The 12,742-nt window shown below is 40.4% G+C and overlaps 1 protein-coding gene and 1 long non-coding RNA gene across 6 annotated transcripts in view; both read right to left on the reverse strand.

Annotated features, from left to right (window-relative positions):
• Window positions 1–3,024: 3,024 nt before the first annotated feature.
• The window catches only part of LOC115191648 (interferon-induced very large GTPase 1), a 36,465-nt gene continuing 26,747 nt past the window's right edge, over window positions 3,025–12,742 (reverse strand). For all 5 annotated transcript variants that reach the window (XM_029749451.1, XM_029749452.1, XM_029749455.1 and 2 more), the window contains exons 14-15: window positions 12,191–12,275; window positions 3,025–7,988 (exon numbers count right to left, since the gene is read on the reverse strand). In XM_029749451.1, coding sequence (XP_029605311.1) covers window positions 3,310–7,988; window positions 12,191–12,275 — 4,764 coding nt within the window. In that variant the 3' untranslated portion in view covers window positions 3,025–3,309. The remainder of the gene's footprint in view (window positions 7,989–12,190; window positions 12,276–12,742) is intronic.
• Window positions 10,988–12,179, reverse strand: LOC115191650 (uncharacterized). Its single transcript, XR_003877746.1, has 2 exons — window positions 11,597–12,179; window positions 10,988–11,198 (listed from the first exon to the last, which is right to left on the reverse strand). It is a non-coding gene; the product is annotated as an uncharacterized LOC115191650 (long non-coding RNA).

Raw genomic sequence — 12,742 nt, forward strand, 5'->3', positions numbered from 1 at the left:
ACAGTTCTTGCATATTTTCCCATGGGCTGGGCAGTTTGAAGCCCTTGAATTGTGAGAGCTAGCCCCACAGTTGCCACAGCTACTTCTTTTTGTTTGTCTGTGTGCCTGCTGCACGGGCATGCCGGTGTCTGTGTCCATGCAGCTATCGACGTGGGAGGCCGTGCGCAGTGCGTGATCGTTGTAGTGCGCCTGCTCGGGCTGAAGCTGTTGTGTGAGAATAGCTGGGGGCTGAGTGTATGCTGCAGAGCTGTCTGTTAGCATAGTAGAGCATTCCAACGCCGCTTCAACCTGGAGTGCTATTTTAATAGCTCCATCTAGTTGTAAATTATCCGATTCCAAAAGTAGTTTCTCCCTTGTCTTTTCACATAACGTCCCCTCTATCAACTGATCCCTGATGATCTCGTCCTGAAGTGTCCCGTAGTTACAAGAGCTAGCCAAATCCCTTAGATTAGCCACGTAGCTTTGAATGTACTCACCCGGCTGTTGGTGTCTCTTCCGTTGCCGGTACCGTCGGAGGAGCACTCGCTCTTTCCCGGCAAAGTGGTTCCGTAGGAGGCTGACTGCAGCAGTGAATGTAGGAGCCGATCCAAGTGCTCTGAAAATCCTCTGTCCCTCTGTACCGAGGCAGTGACGGAGCAGTGCTGTCCTCCGCTTGTCGGAGATTGTAGAAAAGTCCATAGCTTCGAGATAAGTGTTAAAGCTGTCAAGCCAGTTATTCCACGGGACTGGAGGTTCGCCAGGCATGGCGAGGAATGGTGCTGGCGGTGGTAAACTAAATTCAGCCATCTTCGTCGCCAATGTTAAATCTAGCCTAGCCGTAGAAGAACGCACATGTGCACAGTTTCACATTGTACATCACTCTGTTGTTTAACCTCTCTAGAGTCGGCGGGACGAAATCGTCCCACCTACGTAACAGCCAGTGGAATCCTGTGGCGCGTTATTCAAATACCTTAGAAATGCTATTACTTCAATTTCTCAAACATATGACTATTTTACACCATTTTAAAGACAAGACTCTCGTTAATCTAACCACACTGTCCGATTTCAAAAAGGCTTTACAACGAAAGCAAAACATTAGATTATGTCAGCAGAGTACCCAGCCAGAAATAATCAGACACCCATTTTTCAAGCTAGCATATAATGTCACAAAAACCCAAACCACAGCTAAATGCAGCACTAACCTTTGATGATCTTCATCAGATGACACACCTAGGACATTATGTTATACAATGCATGCATGTTTTGTTCAATCAAGTTCATATTTATATCAAAAAACAGCTTTTTACATTAGCATGTGACGTTCAGAACTAGCATACCCCCCGCAAACTTCCGGTGAATTTACTAAATTACTCACGATAAACGTTCACAAAAAACATAACAATTATTTTAAGAATTATAGATACAGAACTCCTCTATGCACTCGCTATGTCCAATTTTAAAATAGCTTTTCGGTGAAAGCACATTTTGCAATATTCTAAGTAGATAGCCCGGCATCACAGTGCTAGCTATTTAGACACCCACCAAGTTTAGCCCTCACCAAAGTCAGATTTACTATAAGAAAAATGTTATTACCTTTGCTGTTCTTCGTCAGAATGCACTCCCAGGACTTCTACTTCAATAACAAATGTTGGTTTGGTTCAAAATAATCCATAGTTATGTTCAAATATCCTCTGTTTTGTTCGTGCGTTCAAGACACTATCCGAATGGTAAAGAAGGGTGATGCGCACGACGCATTTCGTGACAAAAAAAATCGAAATATTCCATTACCGTACTTCAAAGCATGTCAACCGCTGTTTAAAATCAATTTTTATGCCATTTTTCTCGTAAAAAAGCGATAATATTCCGACCGGGAATCTGTGTTTAGACGAAAGACGAAAGAAAATAAAAGCATGGGGTCGACTCGTGCACGCACCTCAGCCCATTGTCCTCTGATAGAGCACTTGCCAAAAGCGCTAATGTGTTTCAGCCTGGGGCTGGAATTACATCATTCAGCTTTTTCCCGCCTTCTGAGAGCCTATGGGAGCCGTAGGAAGTGTCACGTTACAGCAAAGATCCTCAGTCTTCAATAAACAGAGTCAAGAAGCTCAAGGAATGGTCAGACAGGCCACTTCCTGTAAGGAATCTTCTCAGGTTTTTGCCTGCCATTTGAGTTCTGTTATACTCACAGACACCATTCAAACAGTTTTAGAAACTTTAGGGTGTTTTCTATCCAAAGCCAATAATTATATGCATATTCTAGTTACTGGGCAGGAGTAGTAACCAGATTAAATCGGGTACGTTTTTTATCCGGCCGTGCAAATAGGGGGCAGTATTTGGTGAGGGCTAAACTTGGTGGGTGTCTAAATAGCTAGCCCTGTGATGCCGGGCTATCTACTTAGAATATTGCAAAATGTGCTTTCACCGAAAAGCTATTTTAAAATTGGACATAGCGAGTGCATAGAGGAGTTCTGTATCTATAATTCTTAAAATAATTGTTATGTTTTTTGTGAACGTTTATCGTGAGTAATTTAGTAAATTCACCGGAAGTTTGCGGGGGGTATGCTAGTTCTGAACGTCACATGCTAATGTAAAAAGCTGTTTTTTGATATAAATATGAACTTGATTGAACAAAACATGCATGTATTGTATAACATAATGTCCTAGGGTTGTCATCTGATGAAGATCATCAAAGGTTAGTGCTGCATTTAGCTGTGGTTTGGGTTTATGTGACATTATATGCTAGCTTGAAAAATGGGTGTCTGATTATTTCTGGCTGGGTACTCTGCTGACATAATCTAATGTTTTGCTTTTGTTGTAAAGCCTTTTTGAAATCGGACAGTGTGGTTAGATTAACGAGAGTCTTGTCTTTAAAATGGTGTAAAATAGTCATATGTTTGAGAAATTGAAGTAATAGCATTTCTAAGGTATTTGAATATCGCGCCACGGGATTCCACTGGCTGTTGAGTAGGTGGGACGCAAGCGTCCCACCTAGCCCATAGAGGTTAATGACATGTGCCACTCATTCTGACAACCCATTCATCCGTAAAGCAGCACACTGTCGTAAACCATAACGTACAGTATGACGTACAGCACGTCGTACCATACATAACATTTATACAGTTTATTAATGCATCTGAAAATATGTTTTTCCTGCTGCGGTTGTTCTTTTCTAAATTGCATTGGGTATTGCCAGATTTGCACATTATTTCAAAAACTTTATTGAGACAACTGGTTATACATATGATGATTCTGTGATATGTCATTTCGTTGTTAAGTCTATGAAAAGTCAATCATGTTTTTGTTCAGCAAGTCATTATATAGTAGTCCACTTTATTTCATGTTGAATGACCTTTTCATGCTCTTCAATGCATCACCAGGTGTTAATGCCTTCCAGTCCTCTGGGATATCTGCAGGAAGTGTTGAACCTCCTCTGTCTTCAGTGATTCTCTCATTGAATTTGGTCATCACGTACTTCCAGTAGTCTGAAGCCTCAATGCTGGAATCTCCAGTTATTAACCAGTCAGGGTAATATTTCTGGTAGTCCTTGTAGGGGTGAAATGTTCCTCCAGTCTTGGCGTTGGAGAATGTACAGCCACTAACCACAAGAGATGAACATATCTCTATTACTAATTTATTTGAAGACCTGCACCTATAACCATTGATACCTTCTGAACGGTGAATGGAGGAATGGTGTTTGGCGTGCTTTATCCCCCCTGCTTCACAAGGTACACCACAGAAGGGACATTGTTCTCCACAGCCAAATAGACTGGTAAACATCTCGTCATGAGGCTTGAATGGTAGAGATCTGAGTCTCTCTTTGATGTCTCCTCCCTTATCGTACTCAGCTGCCAGTGACTGTTCCATTTCTCTCACACAATCTGTTAGGTAGCCAGCAAACTGTTCTTTATTTGCATCTTTAAGAATAAGCATCAGAATGGAATCCAGAGCATCTTTAGGAAAGACAAGCTTCTCTCCAAGAGCATCGCAAATAATGCCAATGAACATCTTGATGTTATTTACAGTAGTTTTATTGCTGACATTTGAAATGGCAGCAATTATGATTTTGACTATCTTTGACAGATGTTTTATCTCTAGTTTCTTCAGACCGTTGTCCTTTGAAAGTCGTCGGACAATTTGGTCAAACAGCCAGTCCTTCACAAACCTTTCATAATGCTTTATGTATTCTCTATATTGCTCATATTTTCCATCAGTCAGGAGCTGTTTCAAAATGGAGAACTGGAAAGCTCCTCGGGTGCTGTAATCCTCTGACCCTTTACCAGTCTTCACTTCATCAACTACATCAGGACCAATCATTTTGGTCACATAGTCCTGTACAGCTGGCTGTAAGAGCTTTGAGAACTCCTCAGCTTTCTTTTGGCACTGATCTCGGTTATGAAATAAGTCTCTGAACTCAGTAAGGTACTTGTTCTTAGACTGTTCCAGACACTTTCTTGGGTCATTGTCTTCAATAAAATGATCATGCATCTTCTGAAACTCTATGGCTGCTCTGCCACAGATGTGTAGCTTCAGAGAAACCTCACATTCCTCACTGGCTTGAACTTGTGTGTGTTGTTGCAATGTTTTGTCAATTATTCTAAGCAGTTCTTTGATGTGAATGTTATGGTAATCGGTCTTGCTTTTCACCCTCTGGGTTACAAACTCCTGACACTGTCTTATGATGTCATCACAGAGGTCTTGTAGTTTTTTCCTGTGATAGTCGGAAGACCCGTGCTTTGCAAAGTTTTTAACCTGCTTCCACCAACTCTCTGATTCCAAAACAAAGGCTTTTCTCCCACAATCCACCAGACTGTTTACAACCAACATCTTGTTGACAAGACCCCCCCTCGTTGTCAGATTATCACGTAACATGAGGAAGGCAGCTTGAGCCACATCTCTTCTTTGGAGTCCTTTGAAAGTTATCTCAGACAGAGTGTTCCTCCACATGATTTCAAACTCTTTACTGAGGGCCTCATCATCTGATAGACCAGATTTTTTCTGTCTACATTTCTGAAGCAGATCTACTACCTTTCTCTCCAATGTACTTGTCTGAGAACTCTTGATGTTGTTCAGTTCTGTCATTCCCTCTTTGATTTCAACAGCTCCTAGCAGTTTGTTCTTTACTGTGTTTTCTATCTCTTTGCTCAGCGTTTTTGCACTGGACACAAAGTCCTCCTTGAATTTTTCGACAAGATTGACATGGCCATCTTGCTTTTCAAAGTATTTTACTAGATTGTCTTGGATTTTCTTTTCTCCCAATGATAGCTTCTTAGATGCTTCTATCATTAAGTCTTGTAGCACATCTCTTATGGACCTCTGGAGATGTTGATCTGTCATGACAATATTGGACATTTTAGTTTCAGCACTCACCATCCATTTATACATCTTCTTCTGGAAGGCCCATTCCCAACCATTGTACTCAGAGCATAATCTGGAGTATGCATCCGCAACCAAGCTGTTTCTGAAACTAAAGATAAATTTCTCAAATTTCACTGCCTCCCACAAGCTTTGTGTCCACTTCAAGAAACCTGTCAAGTCATCATTACTTTGGCATTTTCTGAAATCTTTCATCAAGGTCTTCTTGAAGCCGTACACAGCCTCACTGTAGCCAGCATTGACTGGAGACATAGGTGGAGTCCCATGCCAGAGTCCTGGGATGTAGCAGCTGCTTGTGTCTGGATCATACTCCATCACATCAGTGAACTTGGTGATATTCTCCTTCTTCTCCATTCTGGCTGCTGCCTGGGTCATTTCATTCAACTGTTCCAACAACTTCTTCCTGTCACTCATGTTGTTGTCATGAGCAGACATGTCTGACACATTCTGGTGCACAAAATGACATATTGGCTTCTTCCCCACTTCCTTCATCCTGATAAAAGCATGAACAACAATCTGCAGAATGTCTTTCATCTCTGTGGAGTTCTCCATGGCAATGTTGATGATAGTGACATCACTGAGTCCTATCACCAGTGTGGCCAGTTCATTGTCATGTTCATAGCTATCATCTAGTTGAGATAGCTCTGGTGATTTCAACCCCTCTGTGTCAATGATCATGATGAAGTCACATTTCAACTCCTCCTTGAGTTCTTTGTTGACTTTAATCAGCAGCATGAAGGCCCCTCTGGTGCATCTTCCACTGCTGACAGCAAACTGGACACCAAACATGGTGTTGAGGAGAGTGGACTTCCCTGTGCTTTGGACCCCTAAAACTGTGACCACCCGGATCTTGCTGTTGGATTGGACAAGAGTATGAAGCTGAGTCAGTACAGCTGATATCCATTTCAGAGGGATATTTGATGCATCTCCATCCACAAGCTCAATGGGGAAACCATCCAACAGCATCTGAGCACACAATCCAGGGAGAAGCTTCATCTGATTCCTTTGTAGGCCACTTTCAGGGAGGGAGCAAGCAGCTTCATATAATTGGCCCAACTCACGCAGGAAGTGTTCAAGACCCAAGGAACAGTCAGATAATTGCTTATCCAAATCTTTAATTTTGTCTTTTTTCTCTGGAGAATTTTGGCAAAGATCTTTGTACCGGTCCCGCAAAGCAGACAGGTTCTGACGTGACAGATTGTCCAGATTTATCCGCATCCATTTGAGGAAATAGGATCGCTCAGGTCCTGATCTTGACATTCCAGAAATGAAGCGTGCCATTGCATCTGACATGTCACATTTATGTTGCTTCTTTCTCAACTCTTCCACCTTTTTCTTCAGAGAGCTCTTGTAGTGTTCAATGTCTTTATCCCCTGCTTTTTTCAGTCTACACCTCTCTTTCTCCAACTGGGAAATCTCTTTCCAGATTTGCCCTTGTAAGGGTAGCTGTTTGTCTTTGAATTTAATTGTGTCTTTGATGTTCCTGGTGATTTCATCTGCCATCTTCCTGGCACTCTGACACTCATCACTGTCTTCATCAACCAGAATCCCAAACTGATGAGCCATGTCAACCATGTTTTCAATTGTCAATCTGTTTTTAATTTTTTTGATGATGTCACCCACAGATGACTGCAGGGTTTTGACAAATTCTGCATCATTCTGCTTCTTCTTCACAATTACATTTGTTGGGTTGATTCTGTAATTTGTGATCATTTTCTTCAATGTGTCAACCCTCAATGTTTTTTTCTGAGAGTTGACAACCAGAAATAACTCTGCTTTTGTGATTTTGCCTTCCAAAACCTTGAAATCTGACTCGAAATCATCAATGAAAATGTATACTGCAGCTGATGTTTGACACAGAAAGGAGAACTGTGTTTCAAAGGACCTGATGTCTCCTCTGAGATTGGCCACTGCCACAGGCTCTGTGAACATGTCTATGTTTCTGTTCCCAGATGGAAAGTACCAGCTGATTTCAACCAATCCATTTGAGATTTGCAAAGGGACATCGCCACATTCCATATCATGATGAACAAATGTGTCATGGTACTGTTGAGGGTTACTAAGCAACTTGTTCAAAATCTGAGACTTGGACAAGCTGCTCTCTCCTAGCCTAACAAAGGACACCATAGGAATATCAGAGACAACAATTCTGTCCTCCACAAAAGCATTTGTGGCCATTTGGGAAGAGGGTCTAAACTTCCTCACTATGTCCCTCAAGGCCCACAGCATCAATGTGCTTTGTTTTGTGTCACAGTTGGGCAGCAGCAGAGGAACAGCAAACTGACACATGGACATTTTCTGGACCATCTCCTGTTGCAAGAAACCATCTGAACACAGAAACAGGGCTGTAATCAGGTCCAGTGGATTAATTACATTACTGTTATCAGTGTCAGTGTCCAGGTTGCCTACACCATAATATGAAACATCCTGGTCAGTGGTCATACATTTGACACTCCTAGCATTCAGATTTGCCATCATTAATCTCTTAAGGAAGACCCCTGGAAGTGACTGCATAGTGGTAAGAGGTTCATCTGATGTAGTATCAGCATTTATCTCAAGGACAGTACTTAACGTCAGCTTGTTTTCATAATGATCTTCTAGTCCAGTCTTTGACAACAGCTCCCTGAGACAGGATCCTGTAAATAGAAATGAAAAGAGAGCCATGATAACAAATCCTCTTCAACATGTAGCAGAAAAGCACATTAACAGGTGTTTTGCAATGTATTTTAGATTAAGTTAAAGCAAGCAAAGGCAGACCATCTCTGACACAATGACTCACAGAAATGGAAGCAAGCATTTAAAGGTGAATTCAGATACAGTATGAGCTGCAAATCCATGGAGCTCCTTAACTCCTAAGGGAGCTATTATGATATCAGATTCAGTATGGTAATTTTTGTTTGGATACATTTGGAAGCAGCCATTTTACTGCAACACCAATGAAATATCCATTCAATGGACAAATTTTCAGCTAACTGTGTTTATTGAGCTAGAACTATATCATTATCTCTTTACATTACAGCATGGAATAAAGGTACAATAACATGTCCTGTTTCTAGATCTATATCAGTCTCTCTATACATTACAGCATGGAATAAAGGTAAAATATAATGTCCTGTTTCTAGAACTATATCAGTCTCTCTGTCACGACTTCCACCGAAGTCGGCTCCTCTCCTTGTTCGGGCGGTGTTCAGCGGTCGACGTCACCAGCCTTCTAGCCATCGCCGCTCCATTTTCCATTGTTCCATTTGTTTTGTCTTGTTCCCCGCACACCTGGTTTACATTCCCTAATCACATTGTATATATATATATTCCTCTGTCCCCCCCATGTCCTTGTGTGGAATTGTTTTGTTACATGTTCAGTGTGACGCGCCAGGCTGGTTATTTTCCCCCCTGGGTATTCTTGTGTAACCCATAGGAGGTTGGATTATTACGTTTGTTTTGTGACTGTATTTTGCGCATTTCTCTTTTGCATTTTGGCTGGAGGTTTGACGCTGTTGCATCCGTTTGTTGTGCTTCTGCCCAATAAAGAGTGCGCCTGATCACAACTCTCTGCTCTCCTGCACCTGTCTTCAACACCAGTAGTGCAGACGTTGACACTCTCTATACATTACAACATGGAATAAAGGGAAAATAACATGTTCTGTTTCTAGAACTATATCAGTATCTCCATACATTACAGCCTGGATTAAAGGTACAATAACATGTCCTGTTTCTAGAGCTATATCAGTATCTCTATACATTACAGCATGGAATAAAGGTACAATAACATGTCCTGTTTCTAGAGCTATATCAGTCTCTCTATACATTACAGCATGGAATAAAGGTACAATAACAGGTCCTGTTTCTAGAGCTATATCAGTATCTCTATACATTACAGCATGGAATAAAGGTACAATAACATGTCCTGTTTCTGTAGCGTGAGGCAGCTTGATATACAAGTAGTGTACACTCCCTGGTCAGGACGCTACTCTGTTGCAGGGCTTTACCCCCAATCAATCTCCTTAATGCTGAGTGCCAAGCAGAGACTTATTTAGTCCCAGTTTTACACTGTTTGTTATGACTCAGCCAAGGATCAAACTCCCAACCTACCAATCTCAGGGCGGACACTCTCACTACAAGGCAAGTGGTTGGTCGAATGAGACACCAAAATATTCTGGACATTCCTCACAAACACCGTTTTTCCTGCACTTTTGGCTGTTGTTGCGTCACATGCAATATCGTCAGAAAATTACTGTCTGGATCAGCTGATGATGGTGGAAATTGTCCCGACGTAACTAAACATCTAGACACAAAATGCTCATCCAAGTATTATGTGTAATTATTGAAGAACCACTTTAATGACAATATGTATTTTAGTTTAATGAATCAAGTTAATGTGACTGTTTCTGTTAGAAGCATTTGATTTTGCAAACTGAAATTACTTTGGATTTGTGTGCCAGTGAAAACTGTTTTCACAACGTAACAATAGACACAAAAAGTTACTTCGTTACACTGTATTTCAGAGATCTGCATCCAAAAAATAGACAGCTGGATCCAGGATTCATACAGAGTTTCAAGTCCAATGTCTAATTGAACTGTTAAATGTTTACCATATGATATAACAATAAACATAAATGCAAGGAAAGAAAAGCAGTGTTTTATGATTGTTACTGAATCCATCAAGATGCCAACCGTGAAAAAAGGTTTAAACATAGTTTCAAAAATCTACTTGTTAGTTTTGTAGCTACAGGTAACTGCCAAAGTGAAGGAAACACCAACATAAAGTGTCTTAATAGGGCGTTGGATCACCATGAGCCAGAAAAGCTTAAATGCATATTGATTCTACAAGATTATAGAACTCTATTGGAGGGATGTGACACCATTCTTCCATAAGAAATATAATAATGTTGTGTTTTGTTAATGGTGGTGTAAAATGCAGTTTCAGTCACGGCGCCAGAATTTCCCATAAGTATTCAACTGAGTTGAGATCTGGTGACTGAGACAGCCATGGCATACGGTTTACATTGTTTTCATGCTCAAACCATTCAGTGATCACTCGTGCCCTGTGGACGGGGGTATTGTCATCCTGTGGGGGTATAGCCATGGTAGCCAAAAGAATGGCCTGCCCAGCATTTTTATACATGACCTTAACCATGAAGGGAGGTTAATTGCTTAATTAACTCAAGAATGGGCACTCTTACTGAGAGTTGTGGCTGCTTGGCGTGATGTATTATTGTCTCCAACTTCTTGCCCTGTACGCTGTAATCTTTGCCCAATAATGTTTGTGCCATGTTTGTGCTGCTACCATGTTGTGCTGCTGCCATGTTGTGTTGCTACCATGTTGTTGTCATGTGGTGTAGCTACCATGCTGTGTTGTCATGTGTTGCTGCCATGCTATGTGGTTGTCTTAGGACTCTCTTTATGTAGTGTTGTGGTGTCTCTTGTTGTGATGTGTGTTTTGTCCTATATTTTTAATCCTCCGTCACCGCAGGAGGCCTTTTCCCTTTTGGTAGGCCGTCATCGTAAACAAGAGTTTGTTCTTAACTGACTTGCCTTTTGGTTAAATAAAATAAAACATTTAAAAAAAATACCACACCTGTGTGTAAGCACCTGCTTTCAATATACTTTGTATCCCTCATTTACTCAAGCGTTTCCCTTTTTTTAGAATTTACCTGTATGTTCCTGCATTATATCTTAACGTAATAATGTGAAAGAAACAGCAGATTATTATCAATGAATTATCAACAGCTCTTACATGTTGTCCACCACAGGAAATCCTCATTGGCATCCGAATTTACAGAATGACCCAATTCTATTATTGTTTCAGGGTAAGCATACAGTATGTAAGAGGGATAACAACATGGTCACTAACCGTCACGTCCTGGCCAGTAAAAGGGGTTATTTGTCATTATAGTTTGGTCAGGCCGTGGCAGGGGGTGTTTGTATTGTGTGTTTTGGTTTTTGATTTTTGTTCTATGTTTTCTATATCTTGGGTTAAATCTAGTTTTCTATTTCTATGTTGGTTTTTGGGCATGACCTCCAATTAGAGGCAGCTGGTTGTCGTTGTCTCTAATTGGAGGCCATATTTAGTTGATGTTGTTTTACTTGTGTTTTGTGGGTGGTTATTTTCTGTATAGCCTGGGAGCCTTATGGAAATGTTTTTTGTCGTTTGTTTATTTTGTTTAAGTGTTTTCTTTAAATAAATTAAGAAGATGAGCACTTTACCCGCTGCGCCTTGGTCCTATCCTTACGATGTCTATGACACTAACGCTGAAAGTAATGGTTTGAGGATGAGGGTTAGAAAAGGGGATCCCTGTCACCACATTGTTACTGTATTATTACCCCTATAGTATGTAGCTTGCCTGTATTACCCTGAAAAAAACATATAATTACAGTGAATGGTGTAACTAGGCAATAGTATGTCTTTATGGTGAGAAACAAGAACTTGTTGAATGTTATTATCATCTTATTACCCCTTTAGTCCATGCTGTAATGTAAAGTGCTACTGATGCCTCGAAATTTAACCAACCAAAACAAACCATAAACCTACCATATCTGATCTCATAATAATTCATTTTGGAGTTGAATAGCTCAAAGCATTTACAGCTTACATCTGAATTCACTTTTTAGTTGACCTACGGTGCTAGGACCCCTAATAATGATCTGTGCATACAATGATTATAATTGACAATGTTCAGACATACTTATAATGATTATGAAAGTGTATAAAGGCTGGAAAATTGCACACATTAAAACATACGTATAACCTTTTTTATAGTTTATAAATGCTTCATAATATATTTTTTTAGAACAAGGTGTTACCAAATCATATGTCATTGAAAGTGAGGTGTCGTGGTACCTTTGGTTGTTTCTCCTGAGGAATCCTCCTTTTTTGGTTTCGACTTATCTCTGGCATTTGTCACTGGCTCTTTCTCTTCAAATTTCTATAAAAAGTGGAATTCGTAAGTTTAAAATGATTATTATATTATAACATTGAATCTACATTTCTAGTCTGTTGACGATGAAGCCCATTAGCTTCCATTTTGAATAAGGGCACCTTAATGCCTAGTTTGGCATGCCTAGTTTGGGTTTCATTCATACTAAGGCTGTCATTGTTGTGTTGTGATGGCTATCTTACTGATATTGCCAATGTTACTGTACATCAGGATAGGTGATATGTTTGGAAAAAGTAACTTTACACTTTTAACATAAAAATGTCCCCTATGTTCCCATTTCAGACCAAATCATATTTGAAGGTCCAGTAAAGCCATGTTAAAACCTGTTGGGGCTAGGGGGCAGTATTTTCACGGCCGGATGAAAAACGTACCCAATTTAAACAGGTTACTACTCTGGCCTAGAAAATAAAATATGCATATTATTAATAGATTTGGATAGAAAACACTCTGAAATT

This window comes from Salmo trutta, chromosome 4, assembly GCF_901001165.1.
Source record: "Salmo trutta chromosome 4, fSalTru1.1, whole genome shotgun sequence".
In the NCBI taxonomy this organism is placed as follows: Eukaryota; Metazoa; Chordata; class Actinopteri; order Salmoniformes; family Salmonidae; genus Salmo; species Salmo trutta.